General features: G+C 42.2%; 1 protein-coding gene across 3 annotated transcripts in view; it reads left to right on the forward strand.

Moving 5' to 3' along the window:
- LOC110375337 (uncharacterized protein) overlaps positions 1–17,170 on the forward strand; it is a 93,576-nt gene extending 76,406 nt beyond the window's left edge. For 2 of the 3 annotated variants that reach the window (XM_064037771.1, XM_064037772.1), the window contains 14 exons: positions 1,200–1,374; positions 1,972–1,998; positions 2,335–2,546; positions 3,173–3,380; positions 3,740–3,948; positions 9,642–9,777; positions 9,853–9,951; positions 10,100–10,314; positions 10,601–10,829; positions 11,068–11,266; positions 11,517–11,721; positions 12,055–12,184; positions 12,370–12,557; positions 16,878–17,170. In XM_064037771.1, coding sequence (XP_063893841.1) covers positions 1,200–1,374; positions 1,972–1,998; positions 2,335–2,546; positions 3,173–3,380; positions 3,740–3,948; positions 9,642–9,777; positions 9,853–9,951; positions 10,100–10,314; positions 10,601–10,829; positions 11,068–11,266; positions 11,517–11,721; positions 12,055–12,184; positions 12,370–12,557; positions 16,878–17,104 — 2,459 coding nt within the window. In that variant the 3' untranslated portion in view covers positions 17,105–17,170. Of the gene's footprint in view, positions 1–1,199; positions 1,375–1,971; positions 1,999–2,334; positions 2,547–3,172; positions 3,381–3,739; positions 3,949–9,641; positions 9,778–9,852; positions 9,952–10,099; positions 10,315–10,600; positions 10,830–11,067; positions 11,267–11,516; positions 11,722–12,054; positions 12,185–12,369; positions 12,558–15,102; positions 15,195–16,877 lie in introns of all 3 variants that reach the window. The other variant, XM_064037773.1, reaches the window with a different exon arrangement.
- The last annotated feature ends 693 nt before the right edge of the window (positions 17,171–17,863 follow it).

The following is a 17,863-nucleotide window of genomic DNA, read 5'->3' on the forward strand; positions in this document are numbered from 1 at the left end:
GGGGCTTATCAAAAAGGGGACCTTTTCGTTACCCGGCTCTTTCACATTGTAAAATGGTGACATAAGCATAAAACTGTTCTGACAAAATTAAAAAAAAGTTAAAATAGTCTTGTATTAAAATACGTTTGAAATAGAAAGACAGCGGGATTGTTAAAATAATAAAATGCAAAGAGATATAAAAACTTATGCCATGACTACGGTTGCTACGAAACTTGTGCGTGCTACGAAGCGTAGTCGTCGTAGCGGGCAGCGGTCATTACTGGGTTGAGAAATATTTAATGGGAAGTATTTAAAACTAAGTAGGTATCTAAAAGTCTGTCATTCATAATATTTTATTAGTGCTGTATTTCTGATGGATAAATCTCTTTTTTTTCTAAATTAATTAAATATAAATAAGTTTTTTGATGATTGGTGCCTGATTGTGCAACGTTGCAATATTTACACCAGATGCATTTCTTATAATACTTAATATTAGTATGTGACAATTTTGTTAATAAATAAGAGGTACAACAGAGGTGCAACAGTTTATCATACAATCTAACCAAGTTCATTTGAACATAGATTGTCGCTCACAAAGTGAAAATTGTGAGATGACACATGCATAATAGATCCGAGATTCCATCCGTCTATGCAATCAGAGCCAAAGCCCAGCGAAGCCGTAGTGATGGCATCTCACTACCAGATATAATAGAACTTTTGAAAAATGTGCGTTTTAATTTTAGGAGAGTGTAAGCTTTTTAAACCAAGATTATATTACCTGCGATATTGTTGCCTACTTTTAATCATCACCACCAAAGAGATACAAATCTACAAAAGAACATAAGATGCTTTGTGTTAATCTGTTCCCTCAGGACGCCTGTGAAACCGCTAGCAAATGAGTAAATCGAAACGTACACAAAAATATCATAAATTAAGATTAATTAACTATTTATTCTATAGTTAAACATTGCTGCCAAATGCTGCTCTTTGACTTGAAGAACAAATAATAATAACTTCGAAAAACGTAAATAATTATTTTTCTACCGGCTTCCAAAAAACGGAATGCAATGAAAGTTTTTGTAGGGTCTTTATAATTCCCAGACCCCAAAAATGGGATAAGAGGCAAGTCCTTTACTCAGGGAGCCTTTACCCTCAAAATATCATCATCAACCTACAATAATATACAAGTTTATTGTACTAATACGCCCAACTATCCACAGAGTGCGACCGCACATTCGTGAGCCGAGGCGGCGCGAGCAACGGAACGTTCCACGCGCCCGAGCTGATCAATCCGAACAACCACAGCCGCCAGTGCCTGTACACGTTCCTGGCTGCTCCGGGGCAGCGGGTGCTCGTCGAGTTCCGCACCTTCGACCTCCGGGGAAAGCCGCCAGAGTATGACACCTTTATTCTTTAGCTTAGGTTGTAGGTACCTGGTGATCTTACGATAGATAGGACAGACATTAGGATTCTTATTTGACAGAATCTTAAAGAAGAAGAAGAAGAGGAGGCTACTGCCCAGCAGTGGGACGATAAAAGGGCTGATAAGTTAGTAAAGACTGACAATTATTGACTTGTTAATGATATAAAGAAATTGGATTTCTTTTCTTTAGGTTCACTTTAAGCTCTGGTAAAGTTTCACATAGTAGAAGCTGCATGTTGAAGTGTATAGTAAAAATGTTTATGTGGGACGTAAAAAGTAAAAACTGTGTGAGACACCACATACAGAAACAAGTCCACGAGTTACAATTAGAGCACGAGAACGTCTTTGTTCGACGTTTTACCACAACTTCCACCTCTTCGAATCAATTTATAACTTTACTTTGGAAATAGAAGTTTTTAACTTTGAGTATTTCCAATCAACAACTTCAACAAAGCGAATCAAATAAACTCTTCTCACATACATATGTGTGGAATACTTAGGTATACGAGGCGCCTTCAGATCATAATATGTTGTTTGACTTTCCCGCTCATTTATTTGTTGTTTTGCAGTGGAGCCGCTGTGGGCGAGTTACCAGCGTGAGTATAACCTCCCTCATTATTAAAGACACAAACATGTTTTCTACCAATACTATTATTTATGAGTATAGACTTAGAAATTAGGTCAAACTTTTCCGGGAACCTTGACTTGGATATCGCTTGATGTATTTCGCTGAACTCATGATGTTCATTTTGTTGATGACTTTGTGATCAAATGTATGCTGAAGGATACATTGTTTAGTCACAAAAAGATCATTTATATCCCGAATAAAAATAAATGCAGTCGTCGCGTTGTTCAAAATGTTAACAATACATTGGCCTTTTTTTATTTGAACAATGACAGACTTCTTACTAGAAGATTACCTTCTTGTACAGATGCATGCACGAGTCAATGGACATCTACTCGGAGATGGCGTCGCTGGAGGCGGGCGAGCTGGTCAACTCGGCGTTCGGCGGGCGGTACTGCGGGCCCATCCCGCCGCGGCGCCGCGTCTCGCTGCATCGCGCCGTCGCACTCTCCTTCTACACAGACAAAATGTACACGCCGCCTACGCTCTTCACAGGAACCTACCAGTTCATCAACGCAAGTAAGTCGGGAGTACCAAAAAATCTGGTGTCCTTATGGTTAAAACTTTTAAAATAAAAATGAAAACAAGTTCATCAACGCAAGTGAATTGGATAGGAGGACCAAAAATGTCGCCTTGTTGATTCTTAAAGCTTTTAATGCAACAACTTTAGAACAAATTGTATCATAATATTTGATGTCTGCTGTAACTATGAGTTATTACAACAACATTGAAGTGTCCGTTAAAGTTAGCAGTCCCGAGTCCGCATAACTAATTTTCAGCTTTCGAAACTGTCAGAAGTTGCAGACTATCCATTTCTGATCTAGTACATTTAAAAATAACTCTTAACTTTCAAGGAACTTTCGAGTAAGAAGTCCAATATTTTTGCTATATTGGAAAGTTTGGTCAATTTTGAACTTCATATCAGTAGAGAAAATTGAAAAATATTAGTTGAGTTTTATCTACTGTTTGTTATTGTCAGAAATATTCTTAAATTGAGATTGACGAGAAGATTAAGAAGTAAGTGCAAGACAACTTAGACTAGGGACCTACATTCAACAATGGACGGCAATTGACCTACATGATGATGATAATAATAGTCAAACTGTAATGAAATCCTAATACAACATTTTCCCTTCACCCAACAGCGGAATTCGAAGTGGGCACCCCAGTTCCCAACACACTGTGCTCGTTCGTGATAGAAGCGAGCAAGCGCAAGACGGGTCTGCTGCTGTCTCCGACCTACCCGGGCATCTATCCCAAAGACATGACCTGCAACTACCTGTTCAGCGGCCAGCCCGGCCAGAGGATACGGCTCGAGTTCCGAGACTTCGATCTGTTTTTCGGCGGACCTCAGTGAGTAATATTCTGTTTTATGTAAATTGTTATTCATTCTAGTTCCTTCTTGGTAGATGTGAAGGTCCAAGAAGCTCCCATTAGATGTCGGTTCTGTCTAAGAACATTTTTCCATCGTTTTGATCGGTGAAGTCTAACCTGGTCCTGGTCGCGATGTCACTGAATGAGTATTATGTGTATTCTTGCATATATCCACATACTTAGTTATATATAACTGACAATGATATCTGAATCTACATACCACACCAATTAATTAGCCAAAATCTGCTCCCATTGTCTACCTCGATGACGATGCAGTTCCTCCCATATTCTCGTTTCTTTTCTCACAGTAATTCTATCAACTTTGTAAATATTTCCAGCTGTCCGTTCGACTGGGTGCGCGTGTACGACGGGCCGGACAACTCGTCAGCCGTGATCGGCACGTACTGCGGCCAGCAGAGGAACCTCGTGCTGTACTCCAGCGACGAGCGGCTGCTGGTCACCTTCTACACGCTGCCGCGCGCCGCCAGCACCCAGAACCGAGGCTTTAAGGGTATCTTCGAGTTTTCAGAGAGTTTTGTTAAGTTAGGTAAGTTGGATTCTTCTTGTATGTACTTTATTTAAGAAACTCCAGCTTTTACTTCTCTCGTATCTTTTGCTTATAAGTAGTATCCAAAATTATCTGGATAAATTTCTTATAGTAAATGTGTTTAAAACCAACTGCTACCCGATTCTCTTCACATGCATCATAATGTATTATAATATATATATATACCTAGTCTTTAACTTATTGTATACGGTATTATCATCTACAATATGGAGCCCGTCCCCTCCTGACTAAATAGCAGCGTTTTACCTGAAATAAAACGCATATTAAATACTTACCTTATTTGAAGCTTACTAGTTTGAGATAGGCACCTACGTGTTTTCCGCTTTTATCTCCGTCCTTTTCTACCCCATATCTTGCATCTCTCTCGCACATCGACCAGTTTCACTCCCCACCAGGCAGGAGGCGACGAGTGTTCTCGGCGGCCAGAGTTTGTCATTGAGTCGAAAACACCAGGCAGCTTCAATAAGGTAAGTATTTAATATGCGTTTTATTTCAGGTAAAACGCTGCTATTAAATTCTTGACCGTTATTTGAAGCTTACTAGTTTGAGACGTGTTTGTTATCGCCTGGTGGAAGTGGACGCCAATGTGAGCAAAAGCACAATGAAATTGTGTATGTAAATAGGTACTTAGGTACACGAGTAATCACATGTAAGTATGTGTATTGCGTCCTGGAATACTAATGTAATAAAAGTTAACTGGTACTGGTACTCAGCTACATCCTGTTAGACTGGAAGCCGACCCCAACATAGTTGGGGGGCTCGGAGGATGAGTAATAAAAATTAAAAGAGAGATGCAAGAACAAAAGCAAAATTGATTTCATTTTCTAATAGTAATTAACAAAAATATTGCGATACTTCTTAATAACAATAGTAACAAAAATATAGACATTAATCAGCTGGATTAATTAAATAATCGAGATAACTTGCTACTTCTATTTAGTGGGTATCTTTCTCTTCTGTAAAAATGGGCAAATGTATTGCCTGATCGCCAATTACCCTTGGCTAATATATCGTCCAAAGGTATATTGTCAACACAGATTTTGACGCTACCGCCGAGTGGAAGCTTCCTGGGATTGTAGTTATTCCTGCCTCTTTTAACAATGTCTTAATCCACCCGCAATCATCGTTCGGGTGCCTGCCTTTGGTTGGCCTCTAACGGATATAAATAAATTTAAGGAATTAGCCGATGTCCGTCTATCTTCTAACAAGGCTTTAGTCTTTCTGACCCAATACACTGGACTTAGATTTATATTTTCCTGATTTTATCCATCAAACAACAACCCGACTGCCCATGACTAGAACTGTCGGTCTTAGAGCCAAAGACTGGTCATAAGATTAAATTATCTTTGTTGTTTTTGAAATGTTCTGGGTCTATTGCAAGCAAGGAAAGATCATGGACTCGCCTTTCCGAAACAAGCTAGCAAAAGAAAGAGCAGCAGTGTGCCTGGAAGTTGCAAAAGGATTATTCTTGTCTACGTTTACTGCACTTAAGTAGGTTACCAATTGGTCAATATTCCAGATGGACGGCTTCCCGGGGAACAGGTTTGCTCAGCGCTATTGATTTTAAAATGTGTCCGACTAGAACGTGTGAACCTAGCTCTCCAGTGGTTTCTGCATTGCATAGTGTAGCTATAACTGACTTGTGTAATAAAATAGTATTGTATGCTAGTTTATTTACTATGTGTAAGTCCGCAAAAAATTGGGTAAGTATAGGTCCAAATAGGGATTCAAGGATTCATAGGATCCAATTTCATACTTTTCGCCCCAATTTAACCATCGACTCCAAGCTGATTGATAAGTCTTGCGTGTGGATTGAAGAAGACTTCAGTCGGAGAGACTCCTTGTCCCCCCCTCCCCATTTCCTTGACCTTGGCAGGGGGTATCCCCGTTGCTGTGTCTATCGGTTTCTGCTCGAGGTTCATCAGTGTGTAGGGTACTGCTAATGATCGGGACTTCAAATCTGCTCGCCAAAATACCTGGTGCCACCGAAGGAACTACTATGAGATTAACTCCCGTTCCTGAATTGAGATGACTGAGGACCTACGGTATAAGGTAAGGTGGCGGTAATACCCATGCTAGCGGGTAAGTCCAAACTTGAGAAAAAGGGCATCGTGGAACCCCGCTTTCGGGTCCTTCAGATCTAGGGGCACGTAGTACACAACTATGTATCCCTGGGCTCGCTTCGAGGCAAATAGGTCCACTGCTGATACAAGATGCCCTCCGGTGGAGGTTTGTGTCGGGAGAGATGGTCTGCATGACTGTTGAATAGGGCTGGTATATGATTCACGACGTGATAGATTTGATACAGCTCGAGATAACTGAATACTTTGTACGTCAAGTTCGGTAGGCTCCTTGATCGGGTGCCACCTTGATTTCTTAGATATGACACTACAGTCCCATTTTTGCATTGAAAAATGGCTGTTGATCTCCTTAGCAACTCGCCTTGATTATCCAGTTAATACTGCAAGCATCTCTTTCAGATCGCAGTGAAAGCCTTTTTCTCTCTTGTTCCATGAACCCATTACGGGCGTTCCGTTCAGTTGTGCCCCCATCCTACATCGGAGGCGTCCGTGGTTATAAGGTGACAGGGAAGTGGCGTATGAATATCCAAGGTTTGGTGGCAGCTGACCAGCCACCACTTTAGATCTGCTAAGGCATCTGCTGGTAGGTTCAACATTGCTATACTCCATTCACCGAGCCGTGAGCCCACAATGTAACCAAAGAATGACACTTTTCAAAATGGTGGGTATAACCCGACCGATGACAAAAACGTCACATTTTTATGTAAAATGTTCTTAGTATCTGTGGTCTTCAATTAAGTAGGGTTCTATGTATGACAGTCAAGACTTCTAGGTTCCTTTTACATGTAAACGATTTACTACATATTTAATTAAAATTAAGAAAACAATTTACGGCATTTATTATATTTGATTTCAAATAAGTTTGAAAAGATTGCATTAAAGATTAGACATCGTTCTAAAATATAATTTCTAATGTTGTCAGTATATTACTTTCGTAGTTATTTTTATAAAATATGATCATTACTTCAATCGTGACTTATAAGAACCCTTTTTATGGTTTGTTCACCGTTTGGCTCACGGTTCCATGAATAGGGTAGGTATAGATTGCTGTTCAACACTGCATTGAGGAAAATGAGGAGAGCCCGGTAATGCAGTCTGCCGTATGGGACAACAAAAACTTGCGAAGTTTAAAAGTCCTATCAAGCTATGCAGGTCTTCTAAGTTTGTCGTGCTGTTTGTCACGTAGTGCGTTTTGTCATTATCTTGTTGATAATGCTTGCGATTTATTCACTTGCCATCCAAAACGTGGTGCAAATGATCCCAAAGTAGGCGAATATATCTTGGTGAGCCACCAGAAAATCGAGGTACACAATTATAAGTAACCCTTGAGTTTTCAAAGTTTGAGCCACCCAATTGGTCACTGTGGCGAAGGTCTTGGGTGCCGTGCTTAAGCCAAATGGTAGGCACGTAATCTGAAGCAGTCTTCTTCTGTATACTAGTCGAAGAACATGTCTGTGACCTTCGGCTAACGGAAGGTAGAAGTAAGCCTGGGCGAGATCCACTTGCACAGCCATTCGTCTTTCTGAAGAAACTTTAGCACCCGAAAAACATTTATTAAACTGAAGGGTTCCGTAATTATGAACTTGTTGAGAACCTTGAGATTGAGTATTGGACGGTTCTTTCCGTCGCCTTTCGGGCACAAGAAACATATTGGAAAGAAAGCTGGCAGAATTTGCAGCTATCAATAGAACTTTTTGTTTTATCATTTGGGATATGACGACATCCATCTCTTTGGACTCTCTGGTCAAATCTGGCATTATCTATCAAAGGTGGCTTTTGGCCAATGGTATCCGATACCCAGTTATTATTTTTGACAAGAAAGGCGGAGCTCCCATTTCTTTCCATTGGTCTTGATATAATGTTAGGCAACCCGCCTCGAAAGTCATAACTTACGTGCCTTGTTGGACGCATCAAAGTCCGCCTGCGGTCCTGGACGCTTTGTTTCGTCTGTTGGACATGGTTCTTATTGTAATTTACTCGTGATGTCCCAAGGGAGCCTTTAGAGTTTTGCGTCACACGCCATTCAGCGTGAGTGTGATTACCATTTCCCTTCGAGGGAAGGTTATAATGGCGACTCTTCGAAAGTCGATCCAAATAGCCACCCTGCGAGGGTAGATTGCAATGATGGTACGACCCGCAACATGCATGATTGGTACCCTGCGAGGGTCCGTGATAATGAGCCGACCCTGCGGGGTGGCTAGTATACTACTGGTCCCTGCTTTGTAATGATGCTGCGACTCGCAAAATGCAAGATTGGTACCCTGCGCGGGTCCGTGATAATGAAACGACCCCTGTGGGGGGTGGCTAGTATACTTACTGGTCCCCACTTTGTAATGATGCTGCGTCTCCCAACATGCAAGATTGGTACCCTGCGCGGGTCCGTGAAAATGAGCCAACCCCTGCGGGGAGTGGCTAACATACTTACTGGCAGTCCTAGGCGGAGCGTACCAAGTCTTTCAAGGCCGAAAAGCATCACACGCCGAGATCATGAGCCGACCCCTACGGGGGGTGGCTAACAGACTTACTGGCAGTCCGAGGGGAGCGTACCAAGTCTTTCAAGGCCGAAAAGCATCACACGCCGAGATAATGAGCCGACCCCTACGGGGGGTGGCTAACAGACTTACTGGCAGTCCGAAGGGAGCGTACCAAGTCTTTCAAGGCCGAAAACCATCACACGCCGTGATAATGAGCCGACCCCCATGGGGGGTGGCTAACAGACTTACTGGTAGTCCGAGGGGAGCGTACCAAGTCTTTCAAGGCCGAAAAGCTTTCTTGACACCATCAGCCCTCTTCAAGTGCGGTAGTGATCAGTCCGAACTAAGGAGATGCTGGTTGGACCGCACCTCACACCATTCTTTTTTGTCAAACCGTTGAACGCCTTGCAGGATTGAACTAGGGCCACAGGTGCCTTAGGAACTTCGGGCTTGCTTTCTTTTCCATAGTCACGTGCACGGGCTGTGGTAGCTTTATTATTTACCGCATCTGTATTTGCTTTATAAGTCACTCATTCTGAAAACAAATTACTGAAAAAAATTATGAAAAAAAAGTACACGGAAGAAACTCGTGACAAAAAAGGGGTAGATGTACAAAATATTAACACTTGATTTCGCAAAATCGAATATCGAACGGTAAAACCGTTAACAAATTGTATAAAATATTATAAACTCACCTGTGTTCTGCGAGAGCACTGAGTTTATTTTTCAACGAAATACTACAGCGGTTGGTTAGACCAACCTTCTCGGGCGGAAAACAAGACGCCAATGACAAACTCTGGCCGCCGAGAACACTCGTCGCCTCCTGCCTGGTGGGGAGTGAAACTGGTCGATGTGCGAGAGAGATGCAAGATATGGGGTAGAAAAGGACGGAGATAAAAGCGGAAAACACGTAGGTGCCTATCTCAAACTAGTAAGCTTCAAATAACGGTCAAGAATTTAATAACTGTCTACCAACTTAAGTTATTACAACAATCCATTGAGCGGCACAACGCAAACTTCCTAATTTATTACATCCTTACTTTTTACAAAGAGGTTCTTCCTTTCGTAAGAAATTCGAAGGTAAAGTTTTTTATTACTTTCGTCTATTGGTTTTCAGATTTTATAAGTAAACACGATGCCGAGCACATTAGGGGCTCAGAGTGCGACCAGAAGATTCTTAGTAAAAAGGAATCGACGGGTTTCGTGTACCATCCAAATTATCCATTCCCCTATATACAAAAAGTTGTTTGTAGGTGAGTATCAATCAAGATATACCAAGCATTTTTCCAAGTTTTGTATGTCATCATTATCTTATTATTCTGTTTCAGATATTTTATATACGGTATGCAAGATTCACAAAATTTGGAAAGGGTTCGATTAGAGTTTCAAAACTTTTCTATACCGAAGGGCGACAATCCGAAACCGGAGTGAGTGTAACCTTATATTTCTCTTTTATTACTTTTTGACTGCAGAACTTTTGTAGCAGATGTGTGTCAGTATTTTTCTCCGAGTTTCTGAAGAATGTTTTATTACAATGAACTGGATTCATGGCTTACTTTAATTTTACTCTTCTAGTTCATGTCCTGACGGGTACCTGAAGGTATACCTGCGGGGACAGGAGGCGACAGACTCGTATGACAAGCATGACGCCGAGCTGTGCGGGGAGGGGGCTAGTGGCAATCCCCCATTCCCCCCGCCACTCCTGTCCGACGGACCCCGCCTTGTGATGGTCTTCAGCTCAGGGGAACTACAGGGCAGGGGGTTCAAAGCCAAGTATACTTTCGAGACTGGTGAGTAACATCCTTTGTCCCTAAATATTATGACCAAAAAGACCAAGTCGAAAAATCTTTGCTTCAATTAAATTGGAGCTACCTTTGGTTTATTCTATTGTTAGCAACGCGCCCCGGATTTGCACAGGTATTAATTATACACTAAAAAATGTTCCTCATTAACCCCTCTACCTATTGGTGAAAACCGTTCAATAGATTTTGAATATTTCGCGAGTAGACGCGACGTGTATATGTAAATGTGATGAAATGTCTGTAGTGATGAGGGACCACTTATTCGCTTTCCCAGAATATCGAGTGCCAGGCACAGCCGCACCGGGCGGTGAGTGTGCGTTCACGTACCGAAGTGAAGCGAAGAAACGCGGCGAGTTCAACTCCCCCCGCTACCCCTCCAACTACCCCTCGCACACCAACTGCACTTACACGCTGGCCGCCACCCCCAGCGAGCAAGTCACTGTCGTTTTCGACCACTTCAAAGTGAGGGCTGATGCCTGGAATGCTACTGCAGGCGTGTACAGGTGAGCTGAGTCAGATAGTCTTATTCCCAGATGAGATATGGGCATCCCTCAAATATATGCTTGCAGCAAACAGTAGCACCACAGCAAAATTTTCATGGTCCAAGGCCAATGCTTAACAACGATATCTTTTTTGTATCTAGTTAAATAAAGCCCGAAAACATTTGATCGATACGCAGAGTTCCTTTATAGCTGAACTGCTGAACCCTTCTTCTATTGCTATATGGACTTACATTCACAGTGGCGCCACATGCAGTGAAGACTGGGTGGAAGCGTGGTGGGTTGGTCGCGAAGGTACACGGGTACCACTGGGGCGCTGGTGTGGGCTGGCCACACCGGGGCCCATGCACTCGCCCCGCGGCGCCACGGGGCTCGTCATCGCGCTGCATACTGATGCTGAAGCCGTCGCCTCTGGATTCAAAGCCAGATATATATTTGAGGTAAGTAGATAGGCAGAACTTTGACCTATTCTGTGATTTGTCGGATAAGAAGCGCAACATATATCCACAAATCAAGTCGTCTACATAAATGGTTCCACTAGTTGAGAAACGGAGGGTACCCAAAACAAAACACAATTTTTTTTTAGTTACCCAGAAATTGTGATATAAAATATTATATGTATAGCTGACCCATAGGCCTAGCAAGAAAATTATTTTCATTCGTCTTAATTTTCCTGTGTTCTATTACCAGCCAGCGAAGTCGATATTCGGCGACTGCGGCGGCAACATGTCTGGCGCGGAGTGGGGCGTCATCACGTCCCCGAACTTCCCGCAGAACTACGAGCAGCCCAAGAACGGCCCCGCCTCCAGGGTCTGCAACTGGTTCGTCACGGCGCGCCCCGGGAAGAGACTCTTGCTCAATTTTGAATATTTCGCTGTCGAAGGACATCTTACTGGTAAGTGTTAGCTCGGGTACTTTCTAAGATCTGTGTATTTTGATGGCCAAAAAGTTGTAAACCAATAGAAACCAATATTGTCTTCAAATGTCCCAAAGAAAAGCCATCTGTGAAATTTATTTGTCTTCCAAAAAATGCAACAACAATATTTCCGGAGTATCCTTTAACCTAGTGTTGGTTTTACTAAGAATAAAAACCAATCAAAAAACTACAGTTATCCTCTGAGCTACCACAACATGTACCTACATATATACCTCTTTTAAATTTTCGACTCCTACCAGTTACCTGATTACTTTCCAAGCTTTTCGATAAAAATATGATTGTGACTTCCAGAGCGCGGATGTCCAGCGGCAGTTCTCAGGCTGTGGTACGAGAGCCCGGGCCCGCCGCTCGAGCTGTGCGGAGAGAAGGCGCCCGCCGACCGCTGGCAGTACCTCTCCTCATCCAACTCGATACGGCTGTCGTAAGTCACTTGTTTTTTGATTTAGTAGACTCTCTAGCGTGTCTCACAATTGTAGCAACAGTAACTAACTTTGTAATTATCAAAAAATCAGACCCACTTGTTCCAAAATAAGCAATGAGACGGGGATCTGAACCTTGACACATTCAAAGTAAGTCTGTGTGTTAGCACTGTACTCGGTTGGGCAGGTTCATAATAGCGGATAAGGCGGTGGGCGCGATGGGGTGGCGCGCCGTGTGGACGGAGGTGACGGTGCCCGAGGCCGGCGCGTGCGCGGGCGGCGCGCTGGACTGCGGCGGCGCCTGCCTGCCGCCCGCCGCGCCCTGCTCGGGGCTGCAGCACTGCGCGCTCATGCCCGACACCAAGCCCACGCACTGTTAGTATGCACCGCTTCTACCGCAGCCCCCACTCCCCGGACCTCTAACGACACTCGTATGTCACACATAGGGGAGATGTTCCTAAAACGGGTACCCTTCCTAAAACGGGTAGGCTTTGCTATTCGTATATTATAGGTCTTAGTGTGAACCTGTTAGTGTAGAGCGGTGCACTACCACCCCGCCGATCACGGTCAGTTGGCTCGCGCGTCTAGAACGAGCGTTTTCGAGATTAGATGTAAAAAAAGTTTTTTGCAGAGTTTATTAAAAAAAATCGGATTATACTAGTGCTGACTACTCAAATATGGTGCAAGATACGGTTTTCGCAGTTTTGTATTATCATTTTGCATGTTATATGCTTATTAATTGTGAATACTTAGTGGTCTCCTTGTTTACTATTTTATGGTTAAGGTAGTTGAAATTTAAAACGTGCTTTTGGGCAAAACGGGTAGGGGCATAACGGGTGACTACCTGATTTGAAATAAGGGGGCACTTCCTCAATTGATCCCACAGAAAGCTAATCGAAGACAAAGGAAGCCACAGAGAGCTGAAGAAGTACAGGAACATCGTGAAAAAGAAATTAAAATATGTTTTCTCTGATTTTTAACAAAATTATCTGCTGGTAGGATTATAATTTCAAATGTAACATTTAATAAAGTAAAAAAGTGATCTAGACTGATCAAAATAAGAAAACTGTTGAACATCATTAAGGAGACTAATTAACGATAAAGATTTCCTGGATAACAGGAGGCTAAGATACGTTTTCTAATTCATTTATCACATATATTCATTCATTACCCGCTTTGCCCAAAGGCGCTACCCGTTTTAGGACCCCCCCGAGGGCAAAGCGGGTATTTCGAAGGGGTTTATTTTTTTGATTTTTTTCTGAATTTTGAAGAAGATTACTAAGACTATCTTATGTTTTCCAAAGTTTATTATATAGACAACCCTATGAGTACAAATACAAGTCGCATGTAATGTTCTTGGTTATTTTATTTAACATCTTCCCTTAGCTTACCCGTTTTGGGAACATCTCCCCTACGCTCCTTGTCTCCTACATATCTAATGACTTTCTCTTTTAGGTGTTAACATACTTCGTTATGTTTAATTACGACTAAGTCTAAATCGAATAAGCTAAAACTTTTTCCAAATTTTTAATTGATTTTGAAGACACTGTATATTACGATTGGCACTTTACCGCACTTTGCATTTCCACTTGATAAATGTATTTACACCGTTGCATTTTGTCGTTGCATTATAGGGGTTATAAATTAATCAAGTCTATATAATATAAATTATAACTATGATAATGTAGCTTGTTGAGAATACTTATGGAGTAAGCAGTATATGGACCATTACTTATTATAAACTTATCAATGTGCTTCAATTATTTGCAAAATTTACGGGTATGATGAAATGATGAAAAATATCGTGTAAAATGTCTCGAGAGGATCTGTATTTTTAAGGCAGCGGCAGTCACAATTTATTCAGTTTCAGCCTTGAAAATTGAATGAAATTAGAACTGAATCAAACAAACAAGTTCTTGTTACAGAAATCTTTGCTGAAATAAAACTCTGACCAAATTAGGAATATCTACTGAACAGAAACACCACTCTGGTCTTTGACTCACACGAAATTTGGAAAAAAGGCATCAATGAGTATTTACTTATTAGAAGAATAGTTTGTCTAAAATCTATTTGGACCCACCGAGGTATTTTACTCGTTAGTAAAGTCACGCGTCCATTTGGTTTGCTGGATATCGAGGCCGCTTCGTCGCCACACGAGGCTTGTCGTACATTCGCTGCTTACTCCTGCTTTTATCTTCTAAATCGTTGTAAAATATTGTATTCTAAACACTGTAGCACTGTTAACTAATAACTCTAAAAAAATAACAATAATGTTATGTTCACTGTACTTTCTCAGTATACTGATGGTTCAATGCAATCTTTGTCTCTAAGGATGTTGTTACATGTACTCTAGGGCTCTAGGTGTTTAGACACGTTCAAACGATAAATCATATAATTGTTGGTGAATTAGCAGAATATATTGAATATGTTGCAAAGATTCCAGACTTTTTCATTTACATACCAAGGCTCCCCTTAGTATAATTTAAATCTAACTACTTAAATGTTTTTCACGTTAACTCATTCTTGCATCCATAACTTCTACTCCATTTAAATACTCTATTATTATTTTACTTTCTTCAAATACTGTGATGACTCAGGAGAGTTGCATCTCTGATCTGTCCTAAGTCTAAATTTTTGTTATATGTTTTTGATCGTTTGCGTATTGATAAATTGTTGCAATTGATAAAGTAGTCACTCCAATGGGACAAAGCTTGCATTGAGTCATCGCACTATGGGGCCCTCGACAACTGTTTTTGACAGAGCGCTTTCTGGTGGAGTACGACCGTCGATTCTCTAGTAGTTTTAGTCTCTCGGTAGTGGTAGTGAAGTCGAGTCGCGGAGGATAGGGGGTCGGGACGGGTCTCGTGTTCCACCAGAGAGCGCGAGGGGCCCCGCTGGTCTGACGGCGCGGTGTGCGCAGGCGGCGCGGCGCCGGGGCGGCTGGCGGCGCGCGCCGCTCTGGTCGCGCTGTCGCTTGTGCTCGCCGCCCCGCACTGACCGGGCGCTGCGCACGTGAGTCTAAACAACACCCGAGCCCTCACGCCAAGCCGCTCCTACTTCCTGACTTCCTTCTATATCCATCGTCATTGCCGCTTCAGCTTAGGGGGAAACAGACAATTACATTAATCGCTCTTTGCAAGACCAGCCAGTGCCTTTTAGCATGATCATTTCTTAGAAAAAAGTTATCTTCAAGAACTAACTGGAACGCAATATGGAACCAGTTTCATGCGTCAAACATATCAACCTTGCTGTCTGTTTCCAACTGGGCTACGCAATTCTTTCCACTTCAAAGGAAAAAGCTCTTTGCAGTACTTAGGTGCAGAATTGGAAAATATATCTACCTACATTTATTTGCAGTAAACGGTAAAGGTAATTCGGTATATATTTTTGTATAAGCCTATGTGGTCGAATTATGTTGTTTCTGTTGCGGATTTTCTAAACACGAATTTGGGTAACTTTTGTAGAATGCAGAGCATCTCTTCAGCTTTTCGTCGCGTCGCTTTGCCATGTGCTATCTTGATCCTGGATTATTTAATTGTCTTTTTATTCACTTTACTAAGCTAGTAAGCGTACTAAGTATTCCTCTTTGCTGAAACGTTCAACAAATAAACTTAACTTCCAGTACTGCTTTCTGCGAAAAGGACTATTTTGGTCCTGTTACCTACGCGTAAAATTTTACATAAGGTGGTCTACGTTACCTAGACTAGAAACTGCGAACTTTTCAAAAGACCATTAAATACATCCAAGATCGCTTCACCACACATCAGTCTCTGCTTCCCTTCTGACTTTTTACTTTTCTAATATTTTCTATAAACCGTACATGTTTGCATGTTGTAAAATGTCTACCTAAACCAACACATAAACATAACAAATAAAACTTAAATAAAAATAAATAAAGCTTTACAATATTCAAAGATGATGCTAATATTCACCTATGTAGATGACACCATGACATGGTAAAAATAGTAGACATTCAAATTCCCACTAACTGGAAATCTAAAAATATAAAACTTTGAATATCGTAAAGCTTCCCATACCTAAGTGTCTATAAAGACCGAGAGGTCGACTCCACTCAGTGTCAGTTGAAGCCAGATCGTTTAATTACTAGAAGACAGGGTACTTATTGGCATATTTTTATCGGCCAAAGAGCAGCATTGTCGCAAAATGCCGCAATAGAAAATTCAGTGATGAATTAGACCTGCAATGACCAACATGCCTGAAACAAAGAATGAACGAAGATTTCCTTCCGAATTAATGAAACAGGACAAACAGGTAAAATTACTACTAGTGAGGTAAAATTGTGCCATTCGAATAATGCAAATTGAGATGAAGTTAACGGAAAAGTTTTGAAGAAACTGCGTTGTAGGTACCTACTTTGTAACTTAAGTTGTGATATCTAACTCCAAAATCGATACGGGAGCTTATAATCGTACCTAAGTACCTACATATTTCAAGTGTCCGATTTTAGAAGTCCTCACAGAATTACTAGTGCTACAATCTGTACCTAAACCTTAAAAAAAGGTAGGTTGACTTCAGTTATTTTCAGTACATGAGTAATCTTCCCAAATTACCAATTTTACGATCTGACTTCTCTTCCTACATCCACACGACATGCATCAAAGATCTACGACAAAAGTTGTTGGAGGAGTCGATCCACTTAGTTTGGACAAGGTTGTAGGCGTGACGTATTCGTAGGCGGCGAGAGCGCAGTGACAGGCGGTTCCGGGAACTTGGGGTGGTGGTGGGCCGTATGCGGCGGCGGCGGCGGTGCGGTGGCCCTGGGCGCGTGGTGGGCCCGACGCGCGCGCAGGGCCCGGGCCGCGCGGGTCCGGCCGCCGCCGCCCCCGCGCCCGCCGCCGCTGGCGCGCCGGGCCCCCGCCGCGCGCCTGGCCGCGCCGCCCGCGCCTCCCGACACCGTATGACGACGCGCCCACGCCGCAACGGCGACACACGCACCACTAAATAGTTGATTACACGACTTTAACGTACTCTTTGTTTCATTATTCACATTTACAGCAAAACCCTGTCGTGTAGTGGTGATGAAGAATATACATTAAAAAAAACTTCCATCTAAAGAGGCTCATTTAGATACTGTGAAAGCCACATACCGTCAGTTGCACAAAGCTCCATTAATAATAATGTATTAAGTATTTAAATTCATCTCCATTGTACCTAACCGTACAAAGTTAATGCTTCTTTAAATCTATTACCGACTCTTTCTTTGTCAACCACATACAAGTGTTAGCAATAGAATTAATAAAGCTTTAATTTTAATGGAGCTTTGTGCAACTGACGGATAAACTAACACATTTGAAACACACTACAATATTACCTACCTCATCTGGTAGCATTTTTGTCGTTGCGAATCGCAACGATATTTTCGCAAATTGTCATTACAGACACTGTAGGCTGGACTGTCATCGTTTTCAGTTTACATAGCGCTTTCGGACCTTGTCCTTCAGAGATTATCCAGCACTGGTGTGCTTTCAATTCGTATGCAATACCAACGAACTAAGTTATGTGAAACGGAAGGGATTGTGTATATTTGAATTTTCCCATTCTAACGTATGCGCCCAAGACGTGTGTGTATTCTATGTTGTGTTGTGGCGCATCCACACATGCCCGGCGGCCGTGCCGCCGGCATTTGCCGCTTCTCAGCCGCGGCACGCGCGGCTTTTGGT

This window comes from Helicoverpa armigera, chromosome 14, assembly GCF_030705265.1.
Source record: "Helicoverpa armigera isolate CAAS_96S chromosome 14, ASM3070526v1, whole genome shotgun sequence".
In the NCBI taxonomy this organism is placed as follows: domain Eukaryota; kingdom Metazoa; phylum Arthropoda; class Insecta; order Lepidoptera; family Noctuidae; genus Helicoverpa; species Helicoverpa armigera.